Genomic DNA, 13,206 nt, shown 5'->3' with positions numbered 1-13,206 from the left:
CTGTTTAAATGAGTTAATTCAGAAAAATGAGCACACAATATGATATGTTTAAAGATTATTTCTCCCCCTCAAAAATAACATGGTTTCTAATCGGTAGGTCAAACAGATAGACTCGTTCACACAACTGAAATTGTGTGTCCAAGCGTTACTAAACCCACAGAGTCATGCTGAATTTCGGGTAAGCATTGTGTAACTTCAGTGCAGTGCTGAAGCTCATACAGAACACATGACTACAGGGGCTGCATTCAGTACAGAAGCATAAAGCAGAGCAATGCTGAAAGAGAGCATCTTGAACCATCTGTCAATCAATTATTTTTAGGCCTTTACAGATAAAAAAAATAAAAAAACATTTAAAAAAGGACAGACAAAAGTAAACATAAATCGCTAGATGTATGCTATAAAAAGAAATGTGTGTCATATTAAATATGAACATCCATAATTTAACCCAATTTAACAAACCTCACTAATAAATGTTGCTATATTATACAATTTCCTTGGAATCAAAGTGTTGTGAAACGATAACAAGCTATCATCATGACACAATTCCAATTAAAGGTCATACATTAACTTTTATTATGTTTATACAGTACAGGCCAAAAGTTTGGACCCACCTTTTCATTCAATGAGTTTCCTTTTTATTTTCATGACTATTTACATTGTAGATTCTCAGTGAAGGCATAAAAAAACTATGAATGAACACATATGGAATTATGTACTTAACAAAAAAGTGTGAAATAACTGAAAACATGTCTTATATTTTAGATTCTTCAAAGTAGCCACCCTTTGCTTTTTTTTATTAATAAGGGAAAACATTCCACTAATGAACCCTGACAAAGCACACCTGTGAAGTGAAAACCATTTCAGGTGACTACCTCATGAAGCTCACTGAGAGAACACCAAGGGTTTGCAGAGTTATCAAAAAAAGCAAAGGGTGGCTACTTTGAAGAATCTAAAATATAAGACATGTTTTCAGTTATTTCACACTTTTTTGTTAAGTACCTAATTCCATATGTGTTCATTCATAGTGTTGATGCCTTCAGTAAGAATCTACAATGTAAAATAGTCATGAAAATAAAGAAACACATTGAATGAGAAGGTGTGTCCAAACTTTTGGCCTGTACTGTACATTATGTGGCCAACAACATAAATACACTCTATGCTTCCAGCGTGACCAGCCAGTAGCTTCAGAGTGTTTGCGAGTGTGCGTGCATGTTTGTGTGTGTGTGTGTGTGTGTGTGTGTGTGTGTGTGGTTTTTAACAAGGTCCAACTTTGAACTACCTAATGCAATATATAGCCGTATAAAAGTGGAAGTGTGTACCGGGTGTTTGTCTTCTGCAGACATTTAACACTCACCTCCTCCACACTCTCATCTCATTTAAAAGTTCTTTCAAAGACACTTGGCCCCGCAGTGGAGACAAAGAGAGTGTGTGTTGTGTGTCGATGGGATGTGAGGGCATCAATTAAAGCATCTGCATGACTCAGGTCAGCAGTTGCAGCAATGGCTTGTTTGCACAAGAAGATATTTACTTTTACACTACCCTTTCTGTACCTACTATCCAAATATGGAAAGCCCTCAAATCAAATTCTGTAGCTGCAGTTAAACGTTTGGCTTCATTTTGTGCTCTGTTCCTTTCACAGATAATCAATTTGAAATGTTGTTAACGGCAGCTGTTGTACTATAAAAGTGGAAAAAGAATGTCTATACAGTTGATGAAGTGAATTGCATTTGTAATAAACAACTGGAAGTGGAGAAATAAAGAGAGGAGATGGATATATAAAGGGGTTAGGAAGCAAAGGGGTGACTTACTGAGGTCCCATTGTTTTCCCGGAAAACGTCCTGGTTGACATAATTAAAAAGCTTCTTTTCAAGTTGAAGAACAACCTGAATCAGTGGCAAGAGAGAAACGGTGCTCTGATTAATATCAATACTAATGTGAACTGCACTTTGTAATTAGAGCACTAATGAACAGCAGTGAGCTGCAGCGGCAGACCGAACAGTTCATTCTCGAATGTTGAGGCATCCCACCACTTTACACTGCATGGTGACACAACCAGCAATAACTCACGTTGGTATATGACAAATATAGAACTAGAAAATAATTAGTATTTGGAGGTTTATTTACAAGTGCAACTTTCCCTTTTCACCATGCAGTGTAGATGCATCATCATATTCCTATTATTGAGGCCCACTCACACCAGTGTTTAAAAACGGAGGAATTTTTCAACCAAATCAATCCATTTCAATGGAACGCAAATATTTCACGTCAAGTTCAACTTTTTGACACAAAAATTCTCACCGTTGACCATTAGGAAGCTTTTGTAGCTGTGTTTACTTTTATTTAGCATTTCTCTGTTAAAGAGGAGAATAAGCTGCTTCACAAGAAATACATGATTTTTAGACAGTTGTAAGACAGGAGTCGATGGTGCAAATATCTTTCTTGAATATACTGTGTGAATTATTGGCCAGTTAGCGACTGAGCAAACAAGCTTACTAGCTAGATCAAAGAGTTTTATTTCCCCCTCTATAACAACTCTTTATTGAATGAAATTATTATATTATGATAAAATGACGGCTCAGTATGGAGAAAATAGAGAGATGCACTGGGAGGTGTTAAACCAACTAGTCATGTCACCAAACATCTAGCACTGCTTTTTTTTACACAGGTGGATTTTCTGGTGTGACTAGGCCTCATGACAAATTAGTTTTTATTTACATTTGACAAAAAAGGTGTTAGAATGACACTGTGACTTAAATATATGTTACATTTTTTTGAATTTTTGACAAGTCAGTATTGTGGCAGGCAGCATTGATGCAGTATGGCTTACCTTTCGGTCGTTGTCACTTTCTCGGAATATTAGCTTGTCGACTTCATTGGTGTCGGCGGCTCTGACTGTCTGCAGGGTGGCAGTGGAGCAGAGACTCTGGGGGAGAGGAAGAGAGTGAGTGATCCCAAAGAGACAAAGAAGAAGGAAAAGAATGTAAAGGTCGATTCCTATTAGGTATACAAGCTGGTTGTGCGTTTACATGGAAAAACAAAGTTGCTAAAATGGAAACCAGTTATGAATTTATATTTATTTCACTCTGTTACCTAGATGTTCATATACGTATTAAAAGTGGAGCCACCCTCACACCATCACACACACATGCACTCAGAAATTGTACAGTAGTTTCTCATGCTCTGAGAGCAAACCATTACTACAGCCCTTGGTACCCAACACCATACACTACACTGCGCCGCATTTGAATGATTTTTAAAGAACCGTCTCACAAACTACCACCTCACTGTCCCTTTCTCTTTATCTGGGTCTATGTACTGACCCCATGGACTGTGTGCATGGTTAAATTCCCCTTTGTGGACTCTTTTAACAATTAGTTAAACATTCGACCATCTGTGTTTGAAGACAGTTGAATGAGGTAATCCCTCAGCCCGTGGTTCCCATACCACACGGCAGAGACTGGGTGACCTGATTGAAATTCAAAGCACAGATTAGATAATCGGGTCAAGCCAATATAGCGGGCAGAAAAAAGCCCTTTAGACTGAAATGTCACAAATCAGTCCTGCTTCGGCCAGGAAGAAACGGCACACCAGATTAGAACAAACACCATGCCCTGAGAGAAAGTGGAACAACTCTCTGCAGATCCACCCTCCCACCTCCAACCCCCCACCCCCCTTCCTGCCTCAACCCCATTCCTTCATGCTCACCCCCCTCCTTCCCAAAAGCAACTTTCTAAAGCCCTAACAAACCGCTCCATCTTTCACTCATTTAGGCCATCCAAATGCAGGGTCAATATGGTCCCCCGGCAGCCAAATGCTAATGCGCTTAAGTGCGCTTAAGCAGCTTTGTGCAATGAATAGGCCAAAGAAGGAGCTAGTGAGAAGGGCAAGAGATACTTTCCCTGTCAAAAAGTCATTGTAGCCACAGCTAGCAAAGACAACCACGGAATGTCATCTTTTGGCATCTCTGATTAGAGCCAACTGCATAATATGGTATACTTTCTGTTTAAACAAATTTTTTTTTTCCAGACATAAGTGACAAAATCTACAGCCTTTCTAGACAGTGTGTTGAAGGCTGAGAGTTTGATATATATATATATATATATATATATATATATATATATATATATATATATATTTATTTTTATATATTCTTTTTGGACAAAGTATCAGGGTCTTGTAATTCTTCCAAGCGAGCCACCTTCTGTTCCGCTTTGCAAATCCAAAAGTCAGTCAAGCGGAAATCCCTGGCCACGTCACAGCTAATTCTGAGGCCAGACGCTCACTCTGCTTACCGGCACCATAAGCATCACAAGGACAAAAATTGCCCCTCTATTTACGTGATGAAATGATTTGGATAATCTGGTAAGCAAGCTTTGATCAAAACACGGTCATCACTGAACATGAATATGTCCTCTACATTTGGCAGTGGTACACCTGCACGCATAAGTAAGTACATGCAATGGGATATGAACAGATAGAATACTATACATTTAGGTTTCTACCCGGAAATGAGTGGGATGGAAATAATTGAAACCACAGGTCTCGTATTCATGACGAGACCGGTGGAAAAAAAGAACAATTAGCTAATGCTGCCTTTTCTTGTGGGCAAAAGTGTCTTTTCCCAAGAACAACTACAAACTGGATTCCAAGGTGAATTAAACTATTTAGCTTCAGGGAAACTAATGATTCCAAAGGCAGATTTTTGGCCCATTGCAAGTGCGACAAAGAAGAGGCTGAAGACACTTGATTTATTTAGGATGTGCTCTGTCTAACTTAACAGGATTAAAGGTATTTTCATCTATATTTTGAACAAACTAAACCCTATGTTATACCATCCTGGGCTGGACTGTAGCATGGCGTTTGATGCTGACGTGTGGCTGATTGATCCATTCGTAAGCTCATCGACTGACCAATCAGTGTGTCAGTGCAGTTGGTGGTGGCTGATTGCACCCGATTGATCACAGCTTCCCTAGTGTTGTCCTTCCGTGATAAACATCCCCCTCATCCAACGCACACGCACACGCACACACACACACACACACACACACACACACACACACACACACACACACACACACACACACACACACACACACACACACACACACACACACACACACACAGTCCTTGCTCATCCCGGTGCCTGTGTCATAAGATCTGCCCACCAAACACCAAGCTGGGGAAAATGAGAATCCCATGCTGTCACTTAGGACCATATGAATGCAGTGATGTCTCCCTCCTACTGCCAGCAGAGCCCAGGTGCTTGTGCAGAATCTCTGAACAGATCTTTCCCTTCAAAGCTCCTGCCTTCTAAGCACATTACACATGGACGTCCTCTCACTGACCACACTAAATGATATTATCATAATTCATTTGGCTGCAATTGGCTCCTTATTTAATACATGACAATTACTGTGAGGGAGGGAGAGGGTAAACCAGGCGATGGGAAAATACTAATAGACAGCCGTCAGGAAAAGCAGCTGTGGTCCAGGGGACAGTAAGAATGTCTTCACTCCTCTGGGCTCTTTAACAGATCCTGCAAAAGTGACTTGGCATAACATCTCTGCATTATGGGTCACAGGTCGACACTGAGTGTTTGTAGAGGGCCAGAGGCCGGGGGGCTGGGATGAGAGGTTGCAGAGGAAGGCGCTGCCTTTGTGCATCAATGAAGGATAATCTCATGACTGTCGAAGGAGGAAGCGGCTGTTTAAAGGAGCTCTCTATTCCAGCTGGTCTCCTTAGAAGAGAGGTTAAAGCAATCTGTCCCACTTCAAAGACCAAAGACACACACGCATTCAAGCCTTCTGTCTCTGGTCCTGCCAACAGATGGAGGCGATCCACTGTGCCCAACTTAAACACCAAGAAGACCAAACACAACCCCATGGCCTTCCTGACAATGTATATCACACACGGGGGGGGTTACATGTCAACATTTAGAAAGGACAGACTAATGGGAAGAATACACAGAAACATTTAATTACACTGCTTAATATATTAAAAAACAATGAAAACCTTCTCTGTTGATTCTTTTTAACCTTCTTGTTTCTGGGGCCAGTACAAAGCTGGTTAAGAGATGACAAGGAGGGAAAAACTGGAGGTTGAGGCTGGTGTTATTCTATAATTCTCATTGTCAACAATCCCAGGAAGAAAACAAATCCAACAATGTGTTAGTCCATCTCTCAATACTGTCCTACCCTCTGTGGCACTGAGCCCCAAGCCTATTAAGATGTACCAATCTACTTAAGATGTTAACCTTAAAAACAGGTCACATATAAAAACTTTTATTTATATAAAAAAAAAATCTCACTAATTTCATAAAACAGCTGGGCACTCTAGCTTTTAGCAAACATTGCTGAAACAGGAGTATATAGTGCATTTGTTAGGGACTATTTTAAGCTGCAGATTAATATACATTTGGTCCTCTAGTGAGTATTTACACCAGCAGGACGATGAATCTGGGATCAAGTCCAATAAACTACATTGTGTGTTCATGGTAATGAGGAAACATGTCAGCCAGTCCAACAGTGTGGCTCACTGATGTGTTTTTGGACAACAATATATATAGATATATCAGGCTTCAGATACACACGCAATAATTGTTAGTAGGATCATTTAAACATGTATTTGTGTACCCTTTTCTCTGCATACTATACAGTATATTTCATTAAAGTATATGGTTTAAGGTACTTAAGGATATTGGCTCTGACAACACCATCCCTTTGAACCATGAACTACTTTTGAGGTCCTATTGTGACTTAATATCTATTGGTGGTTGGCCATATTTGTATTGGCTTTATGAAAGGATGTATTTTTTTGAATACAGTCAGAATTACAATCTGCCAAGTGTGAACATGTAGCAAACATGTTAGACATAACAGGGTGCTGGCCAATGCACAATTCCTCCTAACTCCTGGGAGTTTATGTTCCTCCCCTCCCTCACCCCAATCCCATGCAATGAATCACACTAAACGGTCATTCCACCAATATTATAATCCATCGAGTGCCTTTAGAACTCCGTGATTAAACCTCGATTAGGTAGAGAGAGTGAGACTGTGTGCAGAGGGAGACAGAGGATGAGTGGACAATGAGCTAACTATTCATTCTTCATTACCAGAGGCAGGGGACAGGGGCTCCCCTTTGTGTCAGCGGGGGCAGTGGCATTGTCAGAACGCGCCATTATTTTCTCGCTGCCACGCAAAGCAGGGGCTGCCAGCTGAGCTAAGGTGTGCCAGCGGGGCTGGCAGGTTCATCGTGAATTGCTTAGCGCTGCGATCACTTTTCTCCCGCTCGCCACCGTTCATCACGGCCATCCCGCATGCGTGATTGCGACATCTGCCCTAGCCGGGCAGAAGGGGGCATCCAAAGAAGGCAACAACAAATTCTTCCTCCTGCTTTCGTGCCAGCTACTACACAGGAGAGCCAGTAAATCAGCTGTGACCCTCCCTGCCCGATCTGACTGGACACAAGCCAGAGTTATCCACTCCTCTCTCCCTGTGGCTGGCTAATTTAATGCTTCCAAACACTGGGGATTCATCATTGACACACACAGCAGGATGGGGATTCAACATGCAGGAGAGGTGAGAGTGGACATATTATCACCAGCAAAGTTAGCCTGTGTGTGACCCACCGGTCAAATACTGACACTAGTAAACCTTGCTTGTGTCACCCCTAACAGCGAGCGACTCGCACGCAACCCCTCACTCCCTTCCTGTGAACTCGTCGAGCTGTGTGAGAGCTGACACCGAGGTTTGACGGCAGTGTGTGCATCGTAGGAGGTCTCCTAACCTGCCACGCCCTCGCCAAAAAGTAAAACTAAAAACGAGCTTGGAGAGGTAAGAGGGCGTGCAAGGTAGTGATAATGTGCCCTATTTATCTCATGCATTATAACATCTGGGAAACTTCTCTAAAACAATGGCACGCATTGAGGGCTGCCATTCTGGCTTTACCTTCACAAACCGGTCCAAAAAGCATTTGTCCCCTCGGAATGGATAATGGACAGGCCACAAATCATTCAGGACAACAGGACGGAGGGGTGTGTATGTGTGTGTGAGAAAGAAACTGAATGTATGTGTATGTTTTGTGTGAGTGAGTGTGTGTGTGTGTGTGTGTGTGTGTGTGTGTGTGTTCCCCCCTGGTATTTAACTTCTCTGCTGGCCCATTCTGCAGGGCCCCGGAGGACAAATTGCCCTGCATGGTTGTCTTTGAGAGGCAGTGCAGCGCGCAGAGAAAGGGACAGGGCTGAAACACAGGGAACAGGCCTATAAAAATTCATCACTTTGACCCCGGCGACCTCCCACTACTGGGGGGTTGCTCACTCACTCTCACTCACTCACACACACAAACACACACACACACACACACACACACACACACACACACACACACACACACACACTTTGTCCACCCACCCAAACTCATCGTCAGAGCTGGGAGCAAATGTTCTGAAATGATCTCCAAACATTTTGAGTCAAGATTCATACTAACACACAGTAAGTTCAACAAGACAAGTTGAGCCACAGAAGTGTACTAAGCCTCCTGATCTCTGTCTCTCTTTATCTCACACATGCACACTAGCAGACACAATGGCCATGGAAAAGCCTTCTACACAGGAAAAGGCCACCAGATGCTTCATTGTGACAGTGTCTCTGTGTAAAGTAGTGGCAGTAAAAAGGAGGCTGGGTTCTCCTGAGGCGTATTAGTCCCACTAAGAGGAGGACATTGTCTCAGGCCGGGCTCTTGACACATTACTGCCACCTGTACAAAGAAAACCTAATGAGAGATTTAATCTGAGAAACCTCCCCTGCCACTTTTAGTCAGCACTTTGAAACCAACTGCAGCAGATGTCTGCGAGACTGTTTAACGTACCGGCTTCTCTTAACCTCTCAATAAGGCCGTGCATGCTTAAATTGCTCAATAGCCATCTTAATGTGGCATTCATCTGAATGTTGTTAACTGCAGTTGTTATGTTTCCAAAAGGGGGCTTTGGGATGTGAAGGAGGAGGCTGCAATGCCACGGCCATTCAGGTTTTCTTTTTGACGGCTCAGACTTAAAAAGAGCATTTATCCTGTTAATGAGGAACCAAATTCACATCCAACCGCGATGCAATCATTGTAGCATATTTAAACATGGCCAACAGAAGAGCTATTGATATAGAGTATAAACACTTACTAAGCACCAGAAAACAGTGCACTCTCATTTAATTTACCTATTCCACCGGAGCTGGAGCTGGGAATCAATTCAAGGAAACAGACACTGAGGCAATTTGTCGTTGCTGAGTCAATTACAGAATATTGAAGACCCAATCAGTGATTGGTGATTAGTGGCGGTCCAATAGGAATGCAGAGTCTGTCGAGTTCATTACTCTGGTATTCGATAGAGATCAGGACCTAACAATTAATGAAAGTCTAATTCTGTACCCTTTAAAGAGAGCAGGAGCTTGGTAAGCACTATCACTGAGACTACAAATACAACAAATATGCAACTTAGTTAGTCTAAGATCCAGTCACCCAACACTGATTTCACTAGTGAACATTATGAGCATTATAACATTATTATTATTATTATTATTATTATTATTATTATTATTATTATCATCTTGTCCTTAGCAACAGTTGAGCTACCAAAGCAGTTGATGGCTTTTTCAGGCAGGCAGGTGACCAGCCATCTTCCTTCCAGGGGGCACTGGGAGGAGAAGACCCTGGCGAGGCACAAAACCCTCCTCACACACAAGGAACATTGATTCATTTGAAGCACCACCCTTTAATTTGTCTGCACCATTTCATCTAAATGATGTGCTTGTCCGCCAGGGTGAGAGAGAAAGAGAGAAAAAGAGGGAGAGAGAGAGAGAGAGAGAGAGAGAGGTAATTCAGCCAAGGAAAGGGGAAAGAGGAAGGTACAGAGGGGAGGTGGGGGAGGGAGGAGGGGTCTTGACACCACACCACAGGGCGCTAGGCAACCATCTAGTGGGTGGGCTTTGTGATACATTTTACCAATTTTTCATGCCCATCCCTCTTGATGTGACCCCACTCAGGGCCTTTTATGCCGCTGACAGCTCTGCGCAGGAAAACATGCTGCCGCTCTGATAGCATGAAATCGGGAACAAAGACCCCCAGGGAGAGGAGAAGGGGGCCACCGAGGCACGCTGTGCTCTGGTCCCGCCTGGCTCTGGACACAAACAGATGTTAGGCCAGCCCCGGCTCTCTCTGCCCCCTGAAAGAGGAGGCCCTGTCGGAGAAATGGGCCTGAAATGCATTGTTTTGGGCCTCCTCTAAGACAAAAACAGGAGCCACTCCTTCTGAAAAGGGCCCGGCAATATGGCCGTCACAGATAAATCACACAAGGGGGAGTGAGAGAAAGGCCCATGAATTTTCAATGTGGCCCTTAATGGGCCCTCTTAAATATGATGGGATATTTGTGTGCGGACACGAATGGAGCCCAGCGACTTTTAATGTCAGAGGGCAGAGTTGTTTAAAAGCCCATGGTGCCAACACTGGGTTTACAGCTGTGTTACAATGAGCCACTCTGTCGGGACATCACTCTGCTACTGACAGTAAAGATTCACACTGGGAAACCTGTGGGTCAAGTTCTTTAAATAATCCTAAAACTTCTACTGGCCTCCTTAACAACAGTACGACACTTTATCATCACTCATCTGTTGTTCTTTTTCATTTTGCAGTGGAACGAGCAAACACATACCATGAGTTAAGGCATTGTATCCCAAAGTAGGGTCCTTGGGGGGGTTCCAGGGGGACACCAGTAAAAAGGGGACTCATTTATGGTCACTATAATATCATTTATAAATACCACAATGACAGACTGTATGACTAATTTGGTCATGGGTCAACCAAAAGCAAAAACCCTATCAAAAAAATGTTATGAAATGAGGTTGCCGTGGTCTAATTTGTGTCAGTTTAGGGCAGTAATGGAAGAAGTATTCAGATCCTTTACTTAAGTAAACGTACTAATACCACAGTATACAAATAATCTGTTGAATGTAATAAAAGTCCTGCATTGAAAATGTAACTTAAGTAAAGGTCAAGTATGGAAAATGTACTTAAAGTACTCTTAAAATCCTCACATACTAGAAACTGTTTAATTATCTAATCAGTTCAGCTGTATATTGTTGGGTAGTTTCATTCATACTAAAACATCCAATTTTATATACTACATGTGTTTTCTGTGCACAAATCTTAATTTATAAAGTAACAAAAAAGAATATATATATATATAATAATAATAATAATAATAATAATAATATAAAAACAAAGATTCTCTCTGAAATGTAGCGGAGTAGAAGTAGAACGGGACATGAGTTAGTTATATTCCACCACTGGTTTAGGGGCCTTTGATGTGAAAAAAAGTTTGAAAACCACTTAGTTAAGTTATTGCTAGATTTAAATAGTTTGAATAACCGTGACGGTGACCAACTTGTTGAGCAGGCTGTGAATTCAGCCATGAGCAGCCGTTCTTACAGAGACTGCTTCTTTGCATATGCATTAGAGCAAACGGTAATGATTAAAATGCTGGAAATAGCAATGGAGAGGGTGTGCGTGCATGTTTGTGCACAGCCCCCCGGAGACAACATGTGTTATCTTGGCAACCACTCTATCCTTCAGAGAGAGAGAGAGAGAGAGAGAGAGAGAGAGAGAGAGAGAGAGAGAGAGAGAGAGAGAGAGATAGAAACAACAATTATTGTGCTCTGCTGTACAAAGGCAGAGGACTGCATTAGTCAAAAATAGACTGACATCATACAAGTTGGACACTATGTACCAGGCACAAAGAGATTCCTATCCTTCACAGTTTATGCCACATTTCATCTGGACTAAATAAGAGCAGCACTGTTAGCTGTTGCTGTTCCTCCTTGTGATTTCAAAGGCAGAAGCCGAGACAAACCATCAATAACGCAAGAGATAAAGAAAGGCCGGGACAGAGTGAAAGTTGATTATTCATGATTCATAGCGAGATCACATTGTGTGCTAGATTAAATAAAAAAAAAAAGACATGGATTGAGTATTGAGTCCACTTGAATTTACAGACTGATCAAATGATTCACTTATTAGATTTACAATATTTATATAGTTTGCATAATCTTGGCAACCGCATTATGGATACTAATAAATGCAAGACACAAAGCGACTTCTCTCTCTCTCCATCCTTTTAAATAAACTGTACATGGAGTGTCTGGTGTCCTTACACTGATAGAAGGCTCAGGGGCATTTAAGGATGTGTCTTCTGACAAGATTACTAGTTTAGTGTCCATGTGTCTGTAACCTACCAAGAGGCTCTAACTAAGTGCACTTAATCTGCTTTACAGAACCGATTCAATTTTTTTTTTTTTTTTTCGTGTCTTTTTTTTTTTGGTAGATCTTTTCCCTGACCGTTTTAAAGACAATTAAAAATTATTTGACATAGAGCTGAAACAATTGTCGATCAACAGAAACTTAATCTGCGATGACTTTGACAATCAATTCACGGTTTGTTTTTTTAAGCAAAACGGCAAAAAATTTACTGGTTCCAGCTTCTCAATTATGAATATTATTTGCTGGTTTTCCTGGTTTACTATGGTAATAAACTGAACATTTTGGCATTTACATTCGTCGGGCAAACCAAACTAGATATTTAAAAATGTCACTTTGTGAAATTGTGATGGACATTTCCCCTACTCTCTGGCATTTTAGAGACCAAACGATTATTCGGTTAATAGAGGAAAATAATAGCAGATTAATTGATAATGAGAATAATTATTAGTTGTGGCTCTAATTTCCTGTGGAGTGCTAAGAAGCGTTTTTGGATAAAGGGGAAATAGCTAGACAGGACATTAAAGAATAGAAGAAAGAAAAAAGAAGATGCATGTTTGGGAGAGTGAGGGAGAAGCACAGGAAAATTATATTTAGGTGCATTTTGAGCTACTAAGTTGTGCGTAAATGCTTTTAGATTTTTAATGGCAGTATTTTGCAAATTACAGACTTGGCTTTTAGCAAAACTTCACTACCCAATAATCAAAAAGAAAAAGAAAAAAGAGCTTGATACAAATGCATCACAACACTTAAAGCATGATAGAAAACTCCCTTTTTCTATCGAATGTGCATCAATAGCATAGCTGACCAATCTTTATTTGATGTAACAACTATAAAACTATTCTGCGAGAAAAAGAGTGACGGTGCGGCAAGTCTGGAGTGAAGACATTGGCTCCAGCTGGAGGGGAC

The 13,206-nt window shown here is 41.4% G+C and overlaps 1 protein-coding gene across 2 annotated transcripts in view; it reads right to left on the bottom strand.

The window, feature by feature from the left end:
- inpp5a (inositol polyphosphate-5-phosphatase A) overlaps window positions 1–13,206 on the bottom strand; it is a 169,223-nt gene that overhangs the window by 23,157 nt on the left and 132,860 nt on the right. For both annotated transcript variants that reach the window (XM_028603944.1, XM_028603943.1), the window contains exons 10-11: window positions 2,828–2,923; window positions 1,809–1,883 (exon numbers count right to left, since the gene is read on the bottom strand). In XM_028603944.1, coding sequence (XP_028459745.1) covers window positions 1,809–1,883; window positions 2,828–2,923 — 171 coding nt within the window. The remainder of the gene's footprint in view (window positions 1–1,808; window positions 1,884–2,827; window positions 2,924–13,206) is intronic.

Source organism: Perca flavescens, chromosome 17 (genome assembly GCF_004354835.1).
Source record: "Perca flavescens isolate YP-PL-M2 chromosome 17, PFLA_1.0, whole genome shotgun sequence".
Classification (NCBI taxonomy): domain Eukaryota; kingdom Metazoa; phylum Chordata; class Actinopteri; order Perciformes; family Percidae; genus Perca; species Perca flavescens.
The sequence above is the reverse complement of the archived record's forward strand: the minus strand, read 5'-3'. Positions and strand labels throughout refer to the sequence as shown.